The 13808-nt window shown below is 41.9% G+C and overlaps 1 protein-coding gene across 1 annotated transcript in view; it reads left to right on the top strand.

Moving 5' to 3' along the window:
- Positions 1–9044, top strand: part of ANO6 (anoctamin 6) — a 132300-nt gene extending 123256 nt beyond the window's left edge. Inside the window, exons 20-22 of the mRNA XM_087723042.1 lie at positions 6286–6488; positions 6840–6945; positions 8410–9044. Coding sequence (XP_087579168.1) covers positions 6286–6488; positions 6840–6945; positions 8410–8616 — 516 coding nt within the window. The 3' untranslated portion in view covers positions 8617–9044. The remainder of the gene's footprint in view (positions 1–6285; positions 6489–6839; positions 6946–8409) is intronic.
- The last annotated feature ends 4764 nt before the right edge of the window (positions 9045–13808 follow it).

Raw genomic sequence — 13808 nt, 5'->3', positions numbered from 1 at the left:
GGCACCATCTAAAACTGGAGATGCCTCCCAGTCACCTCATCACAGCTGCAGGGCAAGGTGTCCTTGACTATCTGAGAAAGAAATGTTATTTTGACTATAAATCACCCATGCTTCATTTAATCCCCCCCTCCTATTTTCCCACAGTAGAAAATGTGGCAGGCCTGAAGACCCAATGTAAAAGATGCCTTCCAGGTCTGACAGGCTCCCCCCCCCCAGCAGAAAAGCATGTCCTGTAACGAGAGTAACACAGGGAGTTAAAATCATACACCTAACCACCTCTCCCCCCAGAGTGGGAACCTTTGGCTTATCCGGATACTTTCCAATGAACTAAATATTGTAATTGACCCCTATATAACCTAGAGTCTATGATTTTCTTCACTTCATAATGGGTTTCTCCTTGCACTAGGTGGAGAGGTGGCTGGATCTGAGATCTTAACCTAGACCGAAGGGCTGGTTTCAGTAGGCTACAGTGAAACACAGGATGCACTTTCCCTAGTATACGCGGGAGGCTAAGCTGATCTATCACTGGGTTGATTACTTTTACTATTGGAAATAGACCTAAAAATTTAGGTCCCAGTTTTTTACTAGGCAGTCTGAATCATATGTATTTGTCTCCCACTTAGAAGGGGGGTTGAAGAGAACAGTGTTTGTCTGCCTGTTTTTTGTATTTTTCAGCAGCTTCTGCCAGCGCTTTCTATGTATTCTCCCACCCTTTCTTCAGGGACTCCATCCACTCTGTCAAAGTCATTGAAGAGGGGGACAAATTCCATGCCACTGGTAACTTGGAAGGAGTCAATCATGTGTTGCTATGTGTGGCGTTATTGTAAGCCACTTCTGCAAATGATAATAGGTCTGCCCAGTTCTCTTGTTGGTAGTCCACATAGTATCTTATATTCCACCATTACATTCGCTCATTCCACCATGGCATTTGTAGTTGGATGAAAAGTCAAGCTTTGTCCTGGTGGACACAAGTCCTTGTGTGAATCTGACGGATCTCAAGAACTCCCTCCAGAACTTGGCCATAAACTGGACTCCTCAGTCTGAGATGATTTGGGGTATTCCATGCAGTCAGTGGATATTTTTGATGAACAGTTTAGCTAGCTTCTTCGCCGAAGTCTGGAACAAGCGGTAAAGTGGGCTTGCTGGGAAAACAAATCAATTACTGTCCAGATTATTGTGTTTCCCCCATTTTCTGGGAGTTCAACTATAAAATCCATTGCAATTTCTTCCTAAGGTCTGCTGGGGTTTGCCACTTGCTGAAGAAAACCAGGGGCTGTCCTGGTCTCATTTTCATGGCAGCACAGGTGACACAGCTCTTTATGTAATCTTCTACATCTGCTTTCATCTCTGGCCACCAGAATTGCCTCCTAGTGAGGTGAAGGGTTTTCAGAAATCGAAAATGTCCAGCTGGCTTTGAGTCATGGCTGCACTGTAACATCTCCCATCTCAAGTTCGCAGGGATATACAGTTTGGATACTTTCCATACTAGTCCATCCCTCATGGTCAAGACATCTTTATTGTCAGTGAGCCAGGGGTTGGCTGGTACAGTGTTTTTTAATGCAGTTGTCAGTTTGTCCTGGCTAAAGTCAGGTGGCCATTTGATTTGGCTTCTGGTAGTTACTTGTTCTGCTGATTGTGTAGGAGAAATGATGGCATGGATTACTTCTTCCCGGTGGCTGTCAAACTGCAGTTTTCTTGACAAGGCATCTGCTAACAGGCTTTTTTCCTGCTGGGATGTACTTCAGTTTGAATTTGAATCTCCTGAAGTATTGCGCCCAGCGGACTTTTTTGGGAGACAGTTTTAGAGCTTTGAGATTCTTGTGATCCATCCATACCTCAAAAGGCACTTCCCCCCTCTAGGAAATGTCTCTGAGAGGAGGGCCCACTGAACTGTGTAGGCTTCTTTCTCCCAAATTGCCCATCTCCTCTTGGTATTGGTGAATTTTTTGGACACGTAGGCACAAGCCAGAAGTTGTCCTTTTGGGTCTTTTTGCAGAAGCACATCACTGGCATCTCCTTGGATGATGAACTCTTGTTTTGGATCTGGTTGCTAAAGGATCGGCTATAATAGCCTACTTAAGTTTTTGAAGGCTTTTTGACAGTCCATTGACAGTCCATTGTCCAAGCAAGTTGCTCGTTTGGCTTTTGTGTCATTGGAGGAGACCTGTCTTCAACAGTTCTGTTAGGGGCAGGGCAACCTCCAAAAATGCTGAAATAAATTGCCTGTAAACATTGGTAAAGCCCAGAAAGCTTTGCAGTTGTTTGTGAGTGCATGGGGTTGCCAGTCAAGCAAAGCTTTTACTTTTCATAGGCCCATTTCTGCTGAATATCCAGTAGCCTAGGTGATCTAGTGAAGTTTTGTGAAATTCACACTGACAGCTTTGTGTAAAGCTTGGCAGTGAGGAGTTTTTTTCAGTACATGCTGTACTAGTTTTACATGCTCATCTACAATTTCACTGAATATAAGAATGTCATCTAGGTAAATGAGGAACCCTTTGTATAGGTGCTAATGCAGCACTTCATTGATCAGCTGCATGAATACTGTGGGGGGTCCTTGTAGGCCAAATGGCATGACTTTAAATTGGAAGCTACAGAGTGGGCAGTTGAAGGCAGTTTTTCATTCATCTCCCTCCCTAATTCTTATGTGGTAGTAGGCTTCTTTTAAGTCTAATTTGGTGAACACCTTGCCCTTGGATAAGTGGTTTAGCATGTCCTTCATGAGGGGTAGGTGGTAGGTGTTCCTAATGCATACAGCATTAATTCCATGAAAATCAATGCAAAGCCTTGTCCTCCCATCTTTCTTCTCTTTGAAGAGTACCGGAGCTGCTACTTTGGACTGGATAAAGCCCCTATTAGGTTGGCATTGATGTATTTTCTCAATTCCTCCATTTCTTTAGGAGTCATGGAGTACATTTTAGGTTTGGGTAGTTTAGCCCCTGGTTAAACTCGATAATGCAGTCGGTTGCACCGTGAGGGGGGAGGAAATTGCAGTCTTCTTCACTAAAAAAAAACCCCAATAAGTCTTGGTATTCTTTTGGCACTTGTTGGCTACTGGGTAGTCCGTCAGTAGCAGGGTCTGTGGCTTTGGGTCCACTGGCACCACTAGGGGTTGTGGCTTCTTGGTAATGGCTGGTTTTATAGGTGGCAGCAACCCAATGCCAATGTTTATTTTTCTATCCCTATCCTCCCAGGTGACTGCTGGTCCCCCTTGTCCAGCCATGTGAGCCCTAATATAATTGATTCAGTCATTTTTGGGGCTATGACAAACTGGATGAGTTGTTTGTGACCGCCCATCTCCATCCTGACGAGCTTGGTGAATAAGTCTAATTGGCCCTGCTGATTAGAGTCCCATCAACCTGTTCAAAGTAGATGGGGCGCGCTAAGGGTTTTGTGCGTATGCCTTGTGCATATGTTCAACTATGGGGAGGCTGATTAGGCATCGAGTACAGCCCATGTCTATGATGGCCTCTATTTCCAGTTAGACCCCCATTACTGTTACTACTATCTTAGTTTTGATAGTAAAGAGGTGGATGGCTGCACTTACCATTGGGTCACCTTCATCACTGCTTTCCTCATGGGGATTGCAGAGGTTTCACTGGCTGGAGTTCCCTCAACTTCTTGAGAAAGGAGAGGAACATCTACAGCCTGCTTGGCAAGTTGTCCTTTATTGGGCTGCTTCTGTGTGGTTCTTCTCATCCCAGCTGTGTGTGAGACCTGGAAGCCATCTTTTACCTTTTGGATTTCAGACCTACCACATTTTCTACTGTGGGAAAATGGGAGGGGGGATTATATAGAGTATGAGTGATATGTAGCCATAACAACATTCTTTCTCAGAAAGTCAAGGTTGCTTTGTCCCTGCACCTGGATGGATGTGGATGGGAGGAATCTTCCTTTGTGGCAATGAATGATTGGACCATGTGATAGACTTGTGCGTCTTTGGGCAGGGTCTTGCACTTTCAACTGGGTGGAAAAACCTGGAAGCTTTTAGATTCAGGTTTTCCAAGATGTGCCAGTATGACATCGCTAATAAAATGGAACTTTGAGGAAACTCAAGTCTTGGAGTTTTCTTTTGTTGGGAGTGTTTCTTGGAACCCTGACTGAAGGCTGGGCTTGGGGAACTGGGGATGGGGCCAAGCATTCAGAAGCCCAGTGTCTGTGCTGGCCACACTGGCAGCATTTGACAGTCCTGGATGGTGTGGGAGGCTGCGCTTTGGCTTTTTTCACTTGGGCTCAGCACCCCAGTGGCCTTCTCACTGGGTTGTCCGCAATTGGCTTCCTGTTGGGGTGGAGTTCTAGGTCCAAGGCGACAGCTGTGTTGTACCAAGCCTGTATACATTCAGTACTCCCCCGAGTCCTCCTCCAGTACTCCCCCTACCAATGCTTTGGCCATGGGCTGCTGCGCAGGTACCACCCCACCCCCACTGCCTACTGTAAAGTAAGATATCCCCCGAAACACAGTAGTTTTCGCCTGAGTGATGTGATTGAAGACGCCGGGTCTCTGTTTCATTTCCATCACTCGTCTCTTGGGCTTTTGAGAAGATTTTTCACCCCCTGGAAGGAAGTTGAATGAAAACCAGACGTGTTCCGGAAAACACAGATTTCTTATAACCCGTTCGCCGAACTCAACAAAAAAATAGGTATCAGTTCTGCCAAACTGGAGTGAACCAGCTGTATCCCACCACTGGATAAGAACATAAAATATGATCTCTCTATATATCCCTCTAATATACAACAACTCTCAAGTCTTCCTACTTTTACAAAAGCAGCGAAAGCTTGGTAGTTCCCTCAGCCATTAAAAGCCAGTTGAGTGGTGTTTTCCCTCCCCCCTTTAATGGCAGTTTATTGTGCACTTTGCCACCAATTTAGATTTTGTATTTATATACTGTCAGCTGATTGTTATATTAGTTTGTTTCTTCTTGATTTATTGTGTTTATCTTGTACCCTGTACCCTCAGATTTACACTGACTGAGTTGGGCAGATTTATACATCTTAAAATTAAAGAAACATTTAAATAGTCTTTTTTTTAAAAAATTCAATCAGTCAGAGAAGCTACTAATTCTTGTTGCAAAAAAATTCAAATTGACGTAGATCTGTGGTATAAAAGCTTCTATCTAAGATACGTTCTTAGGTTTATTATACAGATTTGAATAGATATTAAGACATTGAAAGTTTATGTCATGAAAGTAACTATATAAATAATCTATATTTTTAAGAGAGATAATAGTCTTTTAAACATTTTCTTCTTTAAATGATTTACCATGATTCAAACACCATCTTTCAAAAATGTTTGGGATAAACACAAGGAGAGAAAATTCAGATCCTTGCATTATTTAACTCAAATTTAGTTTCTTGTATTGCTCTCTGTAAATTATATAAATTAATATAAATGGTCGGCCTCTAGCTGTTACAAGCTGACATGTAATTTAAAGTAGTTAATTCCTGAAGGAAGGAACCATCTTTGAAACAAACTGCACCAGGCTAAGATAATACTCTCTAAATTTGTAGACATTACCAGTCATCCAGGTCATCGCTGCCCCAAAGGTGTTTATTCTGGAAGGTAACTGGGCTTCTTGTTTTTTCTTTGAAGACATTTCACTTCTCATCCAAGAATATTAAATATTATTAAATATTATTAAATAAATATATAAATATAATATTATTAAATACTATATTATATAATATAAATCCTTCCATTCCCCACTATCCTGTCAGAACTGAAGAAGCTTCTTGAATGAGAAGGGAAATGTCTTCAAAGAAAAAACAAGAAGTCCGGTTGCCTCCAGAATAAACTTCCCTTTTGGGATAATCCTTGGAACTTTGCATATTCTGACAACAGTGAGGAATATTAGGGTACTAAATAAACATACAGCTAAATTGTTAGTGAAAGCTTTATAGAAAGAATAAATTAGATTTATTCATAGATTATTCAATTATTAATTAGATTATTAGTAATAATAAATAGAAAATGCTGTTAATACATTGTAATAATTTAAAGTGGTGAGATATAAAGAAGGAGGTACAATCATAAAGAAAGAAGATATAACAGATTTTCCTGAAAGCAATTACAGTGTATTTGTGTGTATTATTGTGACAGTACAAATAATAAATTCGAGTTCTATATTTGTACTCTACCCTTCTACCAAGAACACAAATAATTTGTACAATGTTTATCTATGTATATCTCTGTTTAGGAAGATTTATACCATCTGTTTTTATTTGATTTATTTGATTTCTTTAGCTAACCATCTCAGCAAGCAAATGTTCTTATTCCTGTTTTCAATATAGGCAATGATAATTGCTTTTACATCGGATATGATTCCACGCCTGGTTTACTTCTGGTCATTTTCAGTCCCACCCTATGGAGATCACAGTAGCTTTACCATGAAGGGATATATAAACAATACTCTTTCTATTTTTGCTGTATCAGATTTCCGAAATGAAAGCAAGCCACATGCTCTTCCCGTATTTGCCAATTTAACAATATGCAGGCAAGTCTATATCCTGATTAAAGTAACTAGATAGGAACAAAATCAGTATGCCTTTGATGTTAGGCTGTGTAAAATAATGGAAATTAAAATTGCTAAAAGGAAAATCAAGGTCTTTTAGTTCTGCGCAACTATTTTTATTATCTTACATAATAATATAAAAGTAGCATGATGTAATTCTGCAACTCTGATATGGTTGTTTATTTGGTTGTAATTTATTCTGATTACATTACATATAGCATGTTAGGTTAAAACCAGAGAAATAGTTATCTTTTGCTCCCCCTTCTGGTCTTTGTACATTATTGCAGAGACATTTGAAATAATTGTTTGAATGACTTTCTTTAACTATGTTAGATATCGAGATTTCCGAAATCCTCCTGGACATAAACATCAATATGAACATAATATTTATTACTGGCATGTTATTGCAGCCAAGTTAGCATTCATCCTTGTAATGGAGGTCAGTATATTTATTTGTAAATCTTAATCCCCCCCCCAATGTTTGGTATTAAAAGCCCTGTCAGTATCTGTTTTATATTTCTTATAACTATCCAGCTTCACTTTCTCTATCCTTGTATCACAGCCTATTCATTCTGCCAGCCATCATAGATTACCATATACAATCTGAAAATTATTAATAGGAGCATGTTATTTAAGGGAACACTACACAATCTTGCTATTAGGGTGTCTCCAAATAATTTGTTACCCATGCTTACTGATATACAGATTCTATTTTGTGTAATTATAAAAGCTGACAAATATGTCAACTCTCAAATATCAATTCATAACAGACATGAATGTATGTATGGATATATTCACTTGTACTTTGACAGGTGCTAAATTCTATACTTTAAGCATTATCTCTGATATTATTAACTCTTCATCCTGTTTTACTATCATTTTTTAACCAGATCACTCCATCCATACTTTTCTGATTCTCACTACCCTGTTTCCCCAAAAATAAGACCTCCCCGGATAATAAGCCCAATTGGGCTTTTGAGCACATGTGCTAAAATAAGCCCTCCCCTGAAAATAAGCCCTCCCCAAAAATATTTCAACACAGCAGCAGCCATGAGGTGACCACTCTCACTGCCTCCTGCACCTCAAAAATAATAAGACCTTCCCGAAAATAAAGCCAAGTGCTTATTTTGGGGGTCAAAAGAAAATAAGATCCTGTCTTATTTTTGGGGAAACACAGTATCAATTTTATGTTCTTTCTTTAGTTAAAAATGAATACTAAAAATTTAAAGATTGTTTTTATTTAAATGAAAAGACTTTAAATCAATTTAATTTTACTTTCACTGTTCTTAAAGATATATGATATATGCACTTTGTGGGGAAAAATGTTCAATGAGGATAAAATTTGTATTTTAAAAAAAATCTTTCCTATGTTGTATTATCCTAACAAAAATGGCAATGGTTCTTCCATATAATTCTTTAGGATGAAGGATAAAATTAATTTCCAAATAATGCATATATGGATGCTGCCTTTTCATTATTTTTGTAATGTCTGAGATAGGAAAAAACAAATCTAATTTTAATGTTAAGGAGATGGTATTAGAATGCAATGCTCCCACACCCTATATATACAATGGCCACAATGCCAGTAGTTTAGTAGTAATCAAGTGCTGAATTAATGGAACAGAAATTGCCAACTAATTAATCTTTTTTTTAACCATCCTGCAACACTGCATAAAAAAATATTTTACTTTTCAGTTGAGCTGAGACAATTGCTCTGTGAGATACATTTTGTTTCTGGAGATCAGATCTCTCCATCACAATGAATGATAAGAAACAGCATTATACACCTTTCACATTAATCAGATAATTACAAACTGGGGTCTATCAATTTTGCTTTTTTCCCACTCCAATAATACTTGTTCATTATATGAAACTGATTGTCTTTCTATTGACTTTTTTTCAGCATGTTGTCTACTTTGTGAAGCTTATCATTTCATATACCATTCCAGATGTGTCAAGGAAAACTAAGAGCAAAATTAAACGGGAGAAATACCTAACACAAATACTTCTTCATGAAAATCCTCTAAAAATTATTAAAAAAAATATGGGGAACATTGCTGACAAATTATTAAAAGGAGCAGAGACCACTTTACAACCTAAATGTGAATAAATGCTAGTTAGTTACAACATCTAATAATGAATTAAATATTTTAAGAAATCATCATGAGTTGGATTAAATATTCTAAGAAATCAACATGAGTTGGATTAAAAACTTAATAGGTCAACACCGGAAGAGAATACATTTAACAGAACATATACTTTTCATATGTACTCATACATTCTTCCAAGTTGTTTTCTGGTTTGGAAATTTTGTCTTAAAAGTCTTGATATATATTATTAATCCACCCAACCAAACATCATTTTAGTTCATGAACTTATTGGAAAAATCAATTAGTTGTTATTATTTCCATTTTCATATAAAATTTTATTCGGTATTTCAGGATCTGTTGGACAAGAGGAAAAGAGTAGTTGAATTTCAAGTCAATTTTCTACTATAGTGGGATGTATGCTGTAATATGAAATCATGCAAAAATCTCTGGGAGCAGTATGAAATAGAGCACAATAGATAAAGATGCATTAATATAAACTGGCAGGTGACTTACGTAAACTAGAAAGAGACATATCTTCCAAATGTTTACAATAGAACCTTGTAAAAATAAGTTGTAGCGAGTTTGACTCAATTACTATTCTAGAGTGTAGAAAACTTTATATAAGTGCTGTGAATTTATATTCAACCTAGTATTTTATTATGTTTACCATATTTCTGCATTAGAGGTAAGGCAGTGTGAAAGAAAACACCTGCTGATCTAAATTAGCGGTATGTGCACTTTCTAATATATAAAAGCACTCTCTGATATATAACAACTTCATAAGAGTATGGATATGTACAATTTGGTATAAAATTTATTTTACGGTGTTGATTTTTTATTTTCATGTTTATGACTTCCTTTTGTGATCACTGTATATGAATTGGTTATATGGAATTGTAAGAACACAAATAAGTGTATGTGCAGTAAATTTTTGAAAAGATCAAAAATAGACAACATTATGACATGGTATGAGCAAATACTCAGATTCCTATGATCAACAAGTCAGAATATCCTTGACGTTTTAGATGTTTGATTCTTATAGAACATAGAAGATAGGAAGACCAACCATCTGGAATTGTGCCAAATTGTCCAGATTTTAAAATGTGCCCTCCATCCATATTTACTCTCTGGCAGATTTTCCTTTTGTCAACCATTTTGTCTGCTGTCAGCTTAAAGCAGAATAAAATGTGAATTAAAATATAAAACTGAGATGTGGCAGAAGGGAGAGATAAAAGCCTGCTTGTGAGACATATACAAAAACAGGAAATAGTCAAAAGCCCTAAACCACAGTCCAGCAAAAGTTCTTATGTCAAAAGCCCAAAACCACAGAGTTCAGCTAAAGTTCGTACAGAGACATGTAGTCAGTACCTGTGGCCCAAGACAAAAGACGAAATAAGACAATATCTACTTAGAAGACATCTTTTCTCAAGGTAACCAATAAGAAATGAGTTAAGTGTTTCCGTGTTGCGCTGCTTTTGAGAATGTATAAGAATGCGTGCTTCCATGAGAAGGGTTGTTCAGAAGTTGCATTCTAGCCTTTGACTACTTTTCTGAACCTGTCTGCCAATAAACGTCTCCTTGATCTTGAGACATCTAAGTCCTGACATTTTCTGCAACAAGCTAGCTTGCTGCTTGCTGCCATAGAAAAGGGGAGAGGGATCAATAGAGAATTTTTCATTCCAGTTTTGTAACTACAGCCTGAACTTTGCTTATCTCTCTAAGGTCAGTTCTTCTAGTTTTGGAAGCCCTCTGGTTGCCTAGCTACAAGAGTGTTGGGCTGTACAGTTTGTTTCAAGTTGCTGTTTTTGCACACCTTGCCTGTTTTCATGAGTTTCCCCACAGCTGGAATTTCTTGCTTTCAGTTCATTCCTAATAAAAGTACTTTTCTCTAATTCTATGGAGCTGAGGATTTTTCTTTCTTAGGAAATGGACAGAGGCAGCCCTGACATTAGGCAAGCTCTGCATTAATGCTCAACCCGGAGACAGCAGTCTACCATTGGGACCAAGCATCCAATGTCCAACCATGGGATTGAGCTGGAGGAAACTGGATATACAGCCGACTTCCCCACTAGACCACACCATGCTTGAGATGAGGCAGAATGGCAAGAGGAGCTGGACTTCAATGAGAAGCCCAACAGGCGATGGGGAGTCGAAGAGCCCAAGAACCTCTTGCATAGACAACTACCCAAAATTCATGTTTCAACCCAGACCAATCTGCGCAAGCTACTCCACCTGTACGAACTGCTCCTCAAAGGCTCCGGGCCCCAAAGATCTCAGCCTTGGGGGTTAAGTACGGGGGAGACCCTGAACAATTGGGGTTCTTCCTGGTGCAAGTCTGGAACTACATGCAGGAGTATGGAATCAAACTGGAGATGGGAGAAGCCCAAAAAAGATGGGTAATAAACATGACTCTGGAGGGTGCAGTGGCTGAGTGCAAGTGGAGAGTCCGGGTCTCAGGAATCCCAGTTGTTGTTGGTTAGTTTTGGAGAATTGGTCAACATTCCGAGCAGTGCCCTAATAAAAGCAGGAGCCCCAAGCCATTTAGCAAGAAAAATCCAGTTGTTTATTAGGAGTGCCATGTTGGCACAAACTAAGTGAAGCCAACTCTGACTTCACCCACTTTACATCTTGCCTCTGACCCTGCCCCAGCAGTTGGGAAGTTTCAATTGCACTGTGACTGGGTTGATAATCTCTACTATAGGGAATGGACTTATGAATTTACGTCCCAGATTCTTGCTGGGTGTCAGGTGCGACTTCATTTAATAACTAGGAAAGAAACCACTCAACCCCATTTGTTTGAAATTAAGTGTACTTTTACTAATTATAAATGAACAGTTGCGAAGCTAAGCTGAATCTGGTTAATTAGGCACGAAAGCAAAGAATATCATGTATAATTCAATCCCCTCCCCTTGGCACCCCAGTCCATAGTCCAATTATAATTCACCCAACAGTCAGGTGGGAGATATCTTCAAAAAACATCACCAGGATGGAATGCTGGACAGTTAACCTTGGCGGGAAACTCCCTTCCTCCACATGCACAGTAAGATGGTCAGATCAGCGTCTAGAATCTTCCTCCAGCACATAATGATTCCCTTCCCAAATACCATGCCCTCCCTCCCACTTTCAATGGCAGCCGAAGCAGCAGCAAAGCAGAGGCTGACACTGGGGAACTTTAACCTTAAGTATTTGGTGGAGAGGTGGGTCTTCTCCCCCCAACTGGCAAGCAGAAGACTGCGTGGAAGGCAGGGAAGCATGGCAGGGCTGCAGGGAATGGAGCAAGTAGCCTGCTCCCTTCCCCACGGCCTTGCCATGCATCCCTGCCTTCCATGTGGCCTTACCAGCAGTCCCCCACGCCTGCTTGCCTTCGGAGCTCAGCGACCAGTCCGGCTTGGCCAGTGGGTGGGTGGCCCTTGGTGGAAATGCAGATGTTGCGCTGGGGCTAAGAGGGGTGGCAGTGGCAATGCTGCATGAGGGCAAGCGGACATCCCGGGGCTGCTGCACATGCACCCGCTCCATTTCTGCAAAGGCAGAGCCCCAGGCAGGGTGATCCAAAGAGAGGGGGAGGATGCTGCAGAAAAGGCTGCCTTCCACCTGGGCCCGCAAGCCCCTCATGCAGTCTCCGTGGGGCTTCACAGAGAGAGAGAGAGAGAGAGAGAGAGAGAGAGAGAGAGAGAGAGAGAGAGAGAGAGAGAGAGAGAGAGAGAGAGAGGGTGGGAGGGAGGGAGGGAGGGAGAGAGAGAGAGAGTGAGAGTGAGTCTGTGTCTGTGTGTGTGTGTGTGTGCTGCCAGGCAGGAGCATTTGGCTCAGTTGTTCCCTGGGCAGCAAAGCGGACTGACTAAAAAGGATGAAGGGGATCTTTGGTGGAGCTGATCAAGGGAGCAACCCTTGGCTTTTTGAGCCCAACCATGGTTGTTGGCCCTTGCCTTGGGGTGGGGTGGGGTGGGCCCAAATTGTGCCCCACTGTGAGTGTCTCTCAGCCGTTGTGTGCAGGGAAAAACCTTGCATAGTAAAGAAAACCTCGTGAGTGTGAGGCAATTAACAGTTTCTCAAACTCCAAGGCTGCAGGCAGCCAGGGAGGGGGGGATTCTGCCCGTCTGCCTGCCCCCTCGAAGAGCAACCTCAGAGGTTTTCAAGCTCGTCTGGAGAGGCAAAACCCTGAAAAAGCCACAAGATCTGGAGCTGCCAGTCTTCAGTAAGATGCACATCTTGTGACCCACCATGCCATGCCTCATTCCCTGCCCCACCTGCCACCCCCAAATTGCATCCCACTGCCAGCATCTCTCAGCTGTTGTGTGCAGGGAAAAACCTTGGACAGTAAAGAAAAACTTCCCAATACGGCGAGAAGTTGTTAATTGCCTCACATTCACAATAAGTTTTTCTTTACTGTGCAAGGTAGAACGAGCGAGCAGAGGTGGAGGAACTGCAGGGTGTTGATCCAGTTGACTGGGATGCATCATGCCATCAGGTGGTGGGGATGAAACTGGGGAAGCTTCCAGGACGCACCCTGCCACAGCACACCCTCACGAGGTGGAGGTGAAGCCAGGGAAGCCCCCCCCCCCCCCGGGATGCCTGAGAAAGCCTCCGAGATGCATCCCACCACAGCACGCCATTGGGAGGTGGGGGGAAGCCGAGGAAGCCTCTGGGATGTCTGGGGAATCCTCTTGGACACATCCCACCACAGCACGCCGTCGGGAGGTGGGGGTGAAGTCGGGAAGCCTCCAGGACACCTGGGGAAGCCTCTGGGATTTACCCTGCCACAGCACACTCTCAGGAGGTGGAGGTGAAGCCGGGGAAGCCGCCAGGATGCCCGTGGAAGCCTCTGGGATACACCCCACCACAGCACACCATTGGGAGGTGGGGGTGAAGCCGGTGAAGTCCCCTGGATGCCCGGGGATGCCTCGGGATACACCCAGCCACAGCACACCATTGGGAGCTGGGGGTGAAGCCAGGGAAGCCAGAAGGTTTGTGCCCATTGTGATCCTTCCTGCGAAATTGCAACCCTGAGCCGCTGGAGCAAAACTGAGTTGACACGAGGAGTCTCCGCATGTTGCACCCCCTCCCAGCCTTCGCCCATGCCTCCACACCATTTTCAGGTACCCAGATTGCCAGACTGCCCCCCGTCCCCACTGTGGCTGCAACGGTTCACCCACAATACCGCAAAGCCCTTATCCGCGCCGACATAAGCACGGAGGGCAAATCCGCGCTGTCCGAA

The sequence above is a fragment of the Thamnophis sirtalis genome, unplaced genomic scaffold (genome assembly GCF_051295495.1).
Source record: "Thamnophis sirtalis isolate CommonGarterSnake01/CBP01778 unplaced genomic scaffold, rThaSir2_p1.2 scaffold_9, whole genome shotgun sequence".
Classification (NCBI taxonomy): domain Eukaryota; kingdom Metazoa; phylum Chordata; class Lepidosauria; order Squamata; family Natricidae; genus Thamnophis; species Thamnophis sirtalis.
Note: the sequence above shows the minus strand (reverse complement) of the source record. Positions and strands in the feature narration are given on the sequence as shown.